Below are 11,882 nucleotides of genomic sequence, written 5' to 3' on the forward strand. Positions count from 1 at the left end.
AAAATCCCATGGACGGAGGAGCCTGGTAGGCTGCAGTCCATGGGGTCACTAAGAGTCGGACACGACAGACTTCACTTTCACTTTTCACTTTCATGCATTGGAGAAGGAAATGGCAACCCACTCCAGTGTTCCTGCCTGGAAAATCCCAGGGACAGGGGAGTTGGTGGGCTGCAGTCCATGGGGTCACTAAGAGTCGGACACGACAGACTTCACTTTCACTTTTCACTTTCATGCATTGGAGAAGGAAATGGCAACCCACTCCAGTGTTCCTGCCTGGAAAATCCCAGGGACAGGGGAGTTGGTGGGCTGCTGTCTATGGGGTCACACAGAGTCGGACACGACTGAAGCGACTTAGCAGCAGCAGTAGCAGCATATGTATATATAGGGTGTGTGTGTTTGTATGTATGTGTGTGTGTATATATACACACACACTTTTTTTTTGGCCTCACCACATGGCATGTGGGATCTTAGTTCCCCAAACAGGGATCGAAACTGCACCCCCTGCATTACAGGCACAAAGTCTTAACTACTGGATCAGAGAAGTCCCTATACATTCTTTTTAATATTCTTTCCCATTATAGTTTATCACAGGATATTAAATATAGTTCCCTATGCTGTACAGTAGGACTTTGTTGCTTACCCATTCCATATATACCAGTTTCCATCGGCTAATCCCAACTCCACTTCATTTTAAATTCCTACTTTTCTGAGGCTTCTATCATCTAGCTATATCTTACTACTCGAAAGTTCGGATTACACCATTTTGCTTTTTTTCTTTGATAAAAGACCTATAGTATTATTTGTTTTCACAAACTGAAAGAAATTTGAAAAAGATTAAAAAAAAAAAAAAAGGCAAAAGTGAAAACTGCACTCAGTGTTGGCTTTGCAGTGAGTTGTCATACAAGCAGCTCTATACCCTAAGTGCGAAGGAGTGGAACCACCAAGCTCCTGCCCTGGGAACTACACTCAGCTCTTAGCATCAAGTTGCCACAGCTTTGAACTGTGTCTGTGAGCATCGGTGCTTTACCTCAATTTATTTTGTCCATCACTTGGCGAGAAGCGTCCTAAGGTAATTGCTTCTTTGCTTTAAGTCATTTCAACTTATGAAAGGTTTCACAGGGACACTCTATAAATTCAATGGGAAAACCTCCACCTCTGTCTTTGCCTGGGTCTACCCCGTCACTGATCTGAAGATTATGGAAATAAGCTCACACTTTCACCTCCACTTCAGTCATCCACTTTCATGTATACATTTCAGACCAGTCTTACCTGGAACTGCTATACATTTTAAGTAAATCTGATCTACTTTTAAACATCTTAAATTTAAATACCCCAGGTTTTCATCAGCACTGCCACATAAAAAAGAATGAAGTTACATTCTTACCTCACTCCTCATACAAAGATTAACTCAAAATGGATCAAAAACCTAAAACTAAGAGCTAAAGCTATAAAAGTCTTAAAAGAAAACAAGCCTTTGGATTTCGCACGGATTCAGCAAAAACTTCTTTGGCAGGCATGATACCAACAGACACAGGCAACTAAAGAAAAAACAAATATACTGGACTTCATCAAAACTGAAAACTTAACACCATTAAGGAAGAATAAAGACAACCCAAAGAATGGGAAAACACATTTGCAAATCATGTAGATGATAAGAAGTAAATCTAGAACATATAAAGAACTCTTACAACTCAATGATTAAAAAAAAACAACAACAAAGTGGGACTTCCCTGGTGGTCCAGTGGTTAAGAATCCACCTGTCAATGTAGGGGACACAGGTTTGATCCCTGGTCCAGGAAAAGTCCACATGCCACAGGGCAACTAAGCCCATGCACCACAACTACTCAGCCCTACCAAGCCTGTGCTCTAGAGCCCATGAGCAACAACTACTGAGGCCTGTGCACCCTAGTGCCCACGCTCCGCAGTGAGAAACCACCACAATGAGAAGTCTGTGCCACTGCAACTGAAGAGCAGCCTCTGCTTGCTGCTACAACGAGGACCCAGCCCAGCCAAAAATAAATACATAAAAAATTTAAAAATGGACACGGTATCTGAATAGCCACTTCTCCTAGAAAGATACACAAATGGCCAATAAGCACAAGACAAAATGCTCAACATCAGGTAAATACATATCAAGATACCATTTTACACATTTTACTAGGATGACCAGAATCAAAAAATCAAGACAATAATAAGTGCCACTGAGTATGTGGAGAAACTGTAATCCCCACACATTGCTGCTGAGAATGTAAAATGGTGCAGCTGCTTTGGAAAACAGTCTGACAATTCCTCAAACAACTGAACAGTTACCATATGACTTAGCAACTCCATTCCTAGGTACATACCCAAGAGAAATGCAAACGCACATCCACACAAAAACCTGAACATAGATATTTTTAGCAGTATTATTCATAAAAAAATAGAAACCCAAGTATCCATCGGTGGATGAATAGATAAATAAAATATAGTATACTCATACAATGGAATATCGTGTGCTTAGTCACTCGGTCACGTCTGACTCTGTGACCCCATGGACTGCAGCCCACCAGGTTTCTTTGTCCATGGGATTCTCCAGAATCTCCAGGTGGATTCTTTACTGTCTGAGCCAGGGAAATCCCACAATGGAATATTATTCAGCCATAACAAGGAATGAAGTACTAATACGTGCTATAACTTGGGTGAAAACTTCGGAAATAATATGCTAAGTCAAAGAAGCCAGTCATATGTTATCATACATGATTCTGTTCATAAAGAAGACCAGAATAAGGAAATCTCTAGACACAGAAAGGAAGTATGTGGTTGCTAAGGGCTGGAGGGAATGAGAACGGAGGAGCTGTGGGGGGGTGAGTGACAGTTAAAGGGTACAAAATTTCTTTTTGAAGTAATGAAAATATTTTGAAACTGACTATGGTAATGGTTGCACATACTTGTATGTACTAAAAACTACAGAACTGGACATTTTAAACTGGTAAGTTGAATGGCACATAAATTATATCTCAATAAAGCTGTTTCCCCCCCCAAATCCTGCCTGTTATTCCTGTCCGTTCCCAGTTATTTCTTTATCCTTGCCTCTCTCATTTCTTAAGACATCCACTCCATTGACATTCCCACCTTTTCTCTGCCTATCAGTCCTCTCCCACATTCACTTTCTTCTCTTTCTAGAGTCTGTGGCCCGATCATTTCAGCATTATCGGTAGCTCCCTCCAATCCCCTATTCCTACGCGCTCAGGACTGGATCAACCAAACTGTCTGCTTTTCCTAAGCTTACAACTAGATTACTGATCATCACTAGGGGGATTAAAAAAAAAATCATACAACTTTACATATCAGTGCCACCTGCAGCCTCAACTATTCAAACTTCCTTTATCTCAAAATTCCTATACTGTCCCTTCATCAACAACCATTCTTTTATGTTTTTCCTTCTATTATATTTCACAAGGAAAACAAAACAAGGGAACACCAGCTTCCTTCCCACACACCTTTCCTTCCCACCTCTCTATAATGACAGTGGAAGACGTCTTTCTCATCTGGTTCCTATTTTTTCTCGTATACTCAATCAAGGACATCACACACTTATTACCTATCCTCTCCCCTTGCTTTCCCTTTTAATCATTTCTTCAACTTTTAGGCATACTTGATTCTCCAACTCAAAAAATAACACCAAACCCTCTCTTGACCTTAGAGCCTTCTTTCCAGCTACCATCTCTCTAGCCTCCCTTTCACAGTCTAATTTCTTTAAAAATGTTTCCTCAGAGGATTCTGGAAAAAATGGCAGCAGCATAGTTTTTGATCTCTTCAAATCTCCACATCAAATGGGGGCTTCTGACAGCAAAATCAAAACCCTCTGGACAATATTTACAACAAAACTAGGTTACAAGGTATCCCCCACACTCAAAAATACAAGCACATGAGCAAAGCAACAACTGCCACAAGACCTGCATCAGATTGGTATCAGGGCTGGAAAAAGCAGAGAGCAGTAAATGGACCTGAAAACAGGAGAACCTTGAACTAGTCAACAGGTAGTCAACAGAAAGTAAAACTGAAAACAACAATTGAAACCAGAAGGGGTTTTGCTGTCTCTAATACAATGTGAGTTTAAGGATCTTGCAGTAAGAAGGTCCAAAAGGGCTGGAGCAATTCAAGCCTTTTGAAATCTTAAAATCAACCCGGCTGCCAGGGGTTCCCTCGAGGATAGAGCACCACACTGAAGATAAAATTGTTGAGAAGAGAATCAGTTCAGCAGAAGAGGGACAAAAGGAATGAAGCAAAGAAGAAGGTCCAAAGCAAACTGGAGAAGGGAACAAAACCAGGAAATCTCAGAAAGCCATATATACATATGTATGTGTGTGTGTTTTAACACTACAGGAAAATATCTGAGAGGGGAGTTCTATGAAGTTAGAAAAAGCTACTTTGAGCCATACTTCCTTTGAAAAGATCAGGAAGACTAAATAAAAGTCAACAAAAGAAAAATATAGAGATCAAATCCCACAGAAATTTACTAAAAGAAAAACAAAATAAGTAGAATAGCACTCCTACAATGAAAGCATGCCAGAAAGACATATGCATATCATACCAAAATTGCAACTTCTATTTCAAAATGAGCAAAAAAAGACATTAAAAATATTATATAAGGCATGAAAGAACATCAATCAGAATTTTAAAAATCCAGAGACGAACTCAAGAAGATATTAGAAATTTAAAAAATCATTTAAAATACAAAGTCTAGAACTAGAAGGAACACAAACAAGAGTGAATAAACACAGTAATCAGAAGAAAATAGAGATACTACAACGGATTAAAGAGAAAGGGTCGTTTACTGAAGACAGGAAAAGAGTTATTTGGATGAAGTTCCATGACATACTGTACAGCACCTCTCATACCTATGAATATTGATCCAGAATGACCAAGTCTAAGAAAAATTTTAATACAACTATTGGACCTTAAAGGAAAATATACTGGGAATATCCAGACAAAAATAGTAAGTGACTTACAAGGGAAAGAAAATTAGGTGATCAGCCAGTTCTGTGCAAGATAAAAGCTTTGGGTCATACTGCTATTTTCCATGGCTACCATGGAAAGACAATTTGCAAGAAAAACAATGGATACAGATAGCATGGTGAGTTGTACAATGAGTGAGTGGCCATCAAAATCTTTTTAACAGATACACTATTAAAAAAAAGGATGAAAAACTAACCTGTCAGATTAAGAGACAGATCAAAATTTAAGAAAACAGGCAAAACTAAGCATAGCATCTAGGTATACGCAGTTAGTAACTAAGAAGAAATGCAATCAAGTAACAGATAACTACGTAAAGCAAGATATCAAGTCAAACTCTTTAATCTAGATCAGTGCTGTCCAACAAAACTTGCTGGAATGAGGGAAACGTTTTTACCTATGCACATGAGGAGCTGAACTTTTTTATTAACTCAAATAGCCACGTATGGCTGGTGAGTATCCTATTTGACACAACAGAACTACACTCCTCTCTTAAATTTTAGGAAATACATACCAGATATTGCCACATCAAAGCTGCACATGTTCCTCAATCTCAAAACATCCAAAACTTAACCCAACACTGTCCTTCCTGGAATCTCTTCCTCCTGTGGTCCCTCTCTTAGTGACCAACACTATTCTCCAACCTGGGCATTATTTGGACTCCTTTTTCTTTTTTTGATATTACAAATGTATTGAACTTCAACATTAGTAGCACAATCTTTTATCTTTTTTTCTTAAGGTAACACCACTTTTTTTTTCCTTATAATTACTAGTTTTTACAACAGGAGCTGTATCTTACACGTAACGAAATTGTTTTATGATACTTTACTTATAAAAAAAGGTTTCTCCAAATGATAATTGCTCAAATGTAAAGGGTAAAGTAGAACTGCGGTGTTACCACTGGAATGTGTGTCAAAAGACTAAAATTAATTTAAATAAGTCATTCTAGATGTTAACATTAGAAGAACTGGGTGAAAAGCCTATGGAACATCTGTATTCTCTTTGTGATTTTTTTTGTAAATGCAGAATTATTCCAAAATAAAGTGTATTTAGAAGAAAAGTCCTTGCAGTTCTATTTCATTTACTAATCCAAGAAAAGTTTATTGACGGCCTATTACAGATACTCTTCTAAGTTCCCAGGACAGAACAGTGACAAAGACAGTCTCAGCCCTCCAGGAGCTTGCATTCTGCTCAGAGCTGAAGGGAATGGATATTAAAATCTGAAGGTTAGACTGCAGACAGGTCATTTGAGGCAGAGGTAAGTCTTGGGAAAAAACAACAGAGGACACTCACGAGCAAGAGTCAAAACGCTCAGCATTATTCTAGGGCTTTGGAATGAAGCTAGAGAAACCCGGATCACCAAGCTCCCTCATCCCAGTCCCTTCCCTCAGCATGCTGTCGCTGTTCTTGTCAGTAAACTTTCTGGCTCTATCACAGGCATCTGGCCAGGTCCCAGCCCTCACCTGGATCAACATCTTCCTATCATCAGGAGAGGTCAAACACTGCTGGGCATCTAAAGCTTATAGGAACCAAAACAGGGGTCTTTCGAGTTTCAGCAGAATTCTCTCTGACTCCTCCTTAATTCAGGCTCCACGTTCAATCAATCAAGAAATTCTGTAATTAATAATAATACCTAAATATCTCTCAAATGTATGTCTTGCAGTGCCACTGCCATCGTCCCTTCTTTAGGGCACTATCACGCTCCTTGGACTATTCTCTTAACAGCTCTGTCTCCAGTCTTGCCTCATCCTCAGATCCTCCTCCACTTAAGCCTCCAACAGCCTTTCTTTCTTTGCTGTTAGAGTAACATCCAAACTCATTATATACATAATGGTAAACTGCTATAAAGTCACAGCCACAAAACCTCACTGAATACTCCACACTGCCTGGCAGTCTTTCCGATGTTTCCTTTCTTTAATGACTACTGCAAACATTACTCACTCCAAAACCTCTCATCTTCCTTTAATTCTTTGCGGATAACTTTACCACTGACTTCACAGAAAATAAGTCATCTCACCAATCACCACATTCTGTCATTCCCACAGCCCAAATAACTGCCAGTGCCGCCCACCTCTATTGTCGCTGCCACCACTCCACTCCACACCACGTTTTCTGCTTGCCTAGTCTTCCACAGTAGCTTTCTTAACTAGTTTTTCTGCCTCTAATCTTGCTCCCTTCAGATAATTCTCCCCACTGCACACAAAACAATTGTTAAAGATAATAATTCTAAAATATTACTGTGAATCAACCTGGGATTTTGTTAACATATAAACATCTGAGTCTTCCCTCCCTCTGCAACAGTCTGTTTCAATAGGATTTTCTTTCATGTAGACGTTCCTTGGATCTGACAAACACTGCTTTAAAATTTAAGTCTAATCCATACTCCATATCATACTCTTGTTTAAAACCCTGTTATACTTTACTTTCTTAGAATAAAATCCAAATACTTTGTCAACCAGGCTTATAAAGTACTTTAAGATTTGGACTGAGATTCATCCTTACCACCAGTTATACTAAATCTTCCATGTCCTCCAACTCACTATCCTCCAATCCCACCACTTCTGGACATTCTTCTCGGACAGTTTCCTCTGCTAAGAAAATTCTAGCTAGCTAACTCCTACTCATCATTCAGGTCACTATTTGAAGAGTCCCTCCTGTAAATACTTTCAAACACCCTACACTCAGTTAGCTGCCCCTGCCATGTGCTCCCAAAGCACCCTATGCTTCCCCATACCATGGCATTTAACAAACAGTTATTGTTACTTAACTGCCTATATTTTCCCTCTCTGATCTAGAATGTAAATTCCTTGAGGTCAGAACCATGCATCTTTTATTCCAAGGCCTAGCACAGCTCCTGGCACTAAGAAGGCATTTAATAAAGAAAAAGAAGAAGTAATCCCTGCATGATCTGACCCCTACTCTATAATTTGCCTTTATTTCTGGTATCCATCCTGTCCCAACGATGTTCCAGCCACACCAAACTACTTTCAAGTTTCCAGACAGTCAATCTTCTCTCCTATCTCTGAGCTTTTGCAGCTGTTGTTCCCTCTGCCTAGAACATGATTTGCCTGGCTAACTCCAATTTATTCTTCTCTGACTGCCTAATATGGAATCAGTACCCAGTCATTAACACCCTATTTAACGCTATCCCCCAGCAGTTGTCACCAAGTCCTATGATTTCCTCAATGTCTGTCTGACTTCCTTAGTAGGCTGTAAGATTCCGAAAGATAGGAACTTTGTTATAGTGTTCACTTCTGCATCTCCAGGGCTTAATGGTAAATCTAATATGTAGCAACAGTTCTACAAAATTTACAGAATGAACCTTTGATCCACAATCCAATTCTTTCTGTATAAATCAGAGCTCTATTCAACAGTTCCAGGAAACAAGTAGCCATTCTGATAACATCTCTAGTAGTTTACCCAATCAAAGCAAACTAAGTTCACAAACATTTGGCTTAGGGAAACTTTCTGCTAAAGACAGAAAACCTCATCTGTAAACCGAGAAATGTTTCTGACACAAACCACTCAGAATCCTACCCTTCTGAGGTCTTCAGACATACTCAAAAAATACCCAACTGGCTGGTTTCACCACCTAGGCATCATAAAATGGAGTGTCAAACATCCTGTGAAGGGCCAAAGAATGTTCTCCTTCTCTTATTTAGCATCTTATTTTCTTTAGATAGGGTGAAAGGTCAGCTATAAACAGTGTAACACATGTGGCCTGAAGAGGTTTATACAAAGTTTCCCTCTCTATGACTGAACAACACTTTGTATAATAGTTTTTCAGAAGCATAAATGAAGAATGCACAAGCGGAGTAACAAACAGGTCAGATGCTTTCAAACCACAGGCGGGTACAATTTTTAAAACACATTTTCCAACCTACATCATAGGAAAAAGAATCTATCACACTCACTTCGGAGTCTTCTGCACTTTCATAATCCGAAAGAACAGCTGAAAGAAAACAGAAACATATGAAGAAAAAAAAATGCAACAGAAATTTTATAATTACATTTTCCAGTGCTTGTTGTGGGTCAAGCTAAAAGTCTCATTTAATTCTGACATCAACCTATGAGGTAGATGAAATTATAGTCCCCATATACAGACGGAAAACAGGTTCAAAGAGTGACTTTGACTTTCCCAAGATCATACAACTAGAACTTAAGCTCTTGAACATTAAACTACAAAGAACCCCTTTGTGGCACCCTCCCCAAAACCCTTCACAGTCTGCTGCTGCTGCTAAGTCGCTTCAGTCGTGTCCGATTCCGTGCGACCCCACAGACGGCAGCCCACCAGGCTCCTCCGTCCCTGGGATTCTCCAGGCAAGAGTACTGGAGTGGGTTGCCATTTCCTTCTCCACTTAACAGTGTGAGAACATGTCAACTGCTGCAGACAGGCGACCTGAGTTTGAAGATCTCTATCATGATGCTACTCACCATCGCCCTCGATGCCATCTTCACTCTCCTGAAGGAAAGAAGACATGGGTTAGTTCTACTATTTTCAGGGGGTGGAGAAACGAAGACTGAACACAAAATGGTTGAAAAGGCAGACGAAGGAAGGTATATCTTTAACAGGCAGGATCTGAGGGAGGTCCCGTCTATTCACCTCCAGTCCCAATTTCTGAGTAAATATCCGCTTTCCATCCGCAGCAGCTCCACCTGTCCCCCAACAAAGCCTCAATCCCTTCTCTTCCCTTGGAGCTTCGGATGCAAACCGCACCGGGATCGCTCTCCTCTTCTCCAACACACTACGCCTCAGCATCTACCGTCAACTCCCAGCCTCCCATCACCACCTACACCCCGCCCCCGGTCCGGTCCGCCCCGCCCGCGCGCACTCACACACTCCGACTCCTCAGCGCTCTTAGCGCCCCCGCTCTCCACCCGCCGCAGATGAAGGGCCCCAGCTCGCCCTCCGCGCTGAGAAGGCAGAGAGCCGCTGCCGCCGCCTCCAACACTACCGCTGCAGCTCCCACCGCCCCGCGCCGGGGAACCGCCGCTGTCTGAGCCGGAGGCACCAGATTCTTCGTCCTCGGTGTCCTGCGAAGCGCGCTGCCGCCGCCGGTCCGCCATCTTACGGAGAACGGCCGCCGCAGGCCAGATCCTGACGTACCGCGCCCGTCGCAGGGGCTGCCGGGAGGCTTGAGAGCTGGTCCCAGCATGCTTCACTTGCGGCGCTGGTCGCCCCGCTTTTCGGGGGGAGGGGCTGGGGGCGGAGCTGGCACGCTGCGGCACGTTTGCGGGTGCGCGGGATTGCGTATTCGTGATGTGAGGGGGCGTGGTGAGGCCTCTGACTTCCCGGCGGTTGGGCCCCGGGCGAGGAGAGTTGCTCTTGGGCGGGCAGTCGGCTACGGTCCTTGCCCGGCCATCTTGGGCTTGGGTGGATAGCGGTGACCTGTCACAGCTTCACTGCGGCATTAGAGTTGTTTCATGATATTCTTTTTCCATCTCTCATTTCTACCTACGTTTGAAGCAGATTGTTTGACTGTATTCGTTTGCTTAGTAAAAATTACGAATCAAGGGAAACCTCTGAAGCCGTTGTGCTGCTTCAGATTTGTTATATCAGTCCATTTTAAGCTAAAGGGCGGAGGAGAAACCAGTTGTCTGTAGGGAAGCCCGAGGATTTAGTGTTGCACCACTACAGTGTTTCCCCTGTATTCTCATTTCTTCCCCCTTCATGTGTCTTCCCACCCCAGCCATCAACTCCCTCAAAGTGCAGGCTAATACGATGTGCTTAGTCGCTCAGTCATGTCCTATTCTTTGCGGCCCGATGGACTGTAGCCAATATGGCTCCTGTGTCCATGGGGATTCTCTAAGCAAGAATACGCGAACGGGTTGCCATGCCCTCCTCCAGGGTATCTTCCCAACCCAGGAATCGAACCCAGGTCTCCCACATTGCAGGCGGATTCTTTACCGTCTGAGCCAGATGGTAATCTTACTAAAATTTTAGAACCGACTTAGAGATAATCATCAGATCAGATCAGATCAGTTGCTCAGTGGTGTCCGACTCTTTGCGACCCCATGAATCGCAGCACGCCAGGCCTCCCTGCCCATCACCAACTCCCGGAGTTCACTCAGACTCACGTCCATCGAGTCAGTGATGCCATCCAGCCATCTCATCCTCTGTCGTCCCCTTCTCCTCTTGCCCCCAATCCCTCCCAGCATCAGAGTCTTTTCCAATGAGTCAACTCTTCGCATGAGGTGGCCAAAGTACTGGAGTTTCAGCTTCAGCATCAGTCCTTCTAAAGAAATCCCAGGGCTGATCTCCTTCAGAATGGACTGGTTAGATCTTGTTGCAGTCCAAGGGACTCTCAAGAGTCTTATCCAACACCACAGTTCAAAAGCATCAATTCTTCGGCGCTCAGCCTTCTTCACAGTCCAACTCTCACATCCATACATGACCACTGGAAAAACCATAGCCTTGACTAGACGAACCTTTGTTGGCAAAGTAATGTCTCTGCTTTTGAATATGCTATCTAGGTTGGTCATAACTTTCCTTCCAAGGAGTAAGTGTCTTTTAATTTCATGGCTGCAGTCACCATCTGCAGTGATTTTGGAGCCCAGAAAAATAAAGTCTGACACTGTTTCCACTGTTTCCCCATCTATTTCCCATGAACTTCCTGATGTTCAAGCTGGTTTTAGAAAAGGCAGAGGAACCAGAGATCAAATTGCCAACATCCGCTGGATCATGGAAAAAGCAAGAGAGTTCCAGAAAAACATCTATTTCTGCTTTATTGACTATGCCAAAGCCTTTGACTTTGGCACTTTTGACTTTGATTGTGGATCACAATAAACTGTGGAGAATTCTGAAAGAGATGGGAATACAGACTACCTGATCTGCCTCTTGAGAAATTTGTATGCAGGTCAGGAAGCAACAGTTAGAACTGGACATG

At 42.3% G+C, this 11,882-nt stretch overlaps 1 protein-coding gene across 1 annotated transcript in view; it reads right to left on the minus strand.

Moving 5' to 3' along the window:
- The window catches only part of CASC3 (cancer susceptibility candidate 3), a 22,718-nt gene extending 12,031 nt beyond the window's left edge, over positions 1-10,687 (minus strand). Inside the window, exons 1-3 of the mRNA XM_010842616.1 lie at positions 9,832-10,687; positions 9,430-9,457; positions 8,910-8,947 (exon numbers count right to left, since the gene is read on the minus strand). Of these exons, the coding sequence (XP_010840918.1) occupies positions 8,910-8,947; positions 9,430-9,457; positions 9,832-10,062 (297 nt within the window). The 5' untranslated portion in view covers positions 10,063-10,687. The remainder of the gene's footprint in view (positions 1-8,909; positions 8,948-9,429; positions 9,458-9,831) is intronic.
- Between the last annotated feature and the right edge of the window lie 1,195 nt (positions 10,688-11,882).

Source organism: Bison bison, unplaced genomic scaffold, assembly GCF_000754665.1.
Source record: "Bison bison bison isolate TAMUID 2011002044 unplaced genomic scaffold, Bison_UMD1.0 scf7180017864180, whole genome shotgun sequence".
NCBI classification, from domain to species: Eukaryota; Metazoa; Chordata; class Mammalia; order Artiodactyla; family Bovidae; genus Bison; species Bison bison.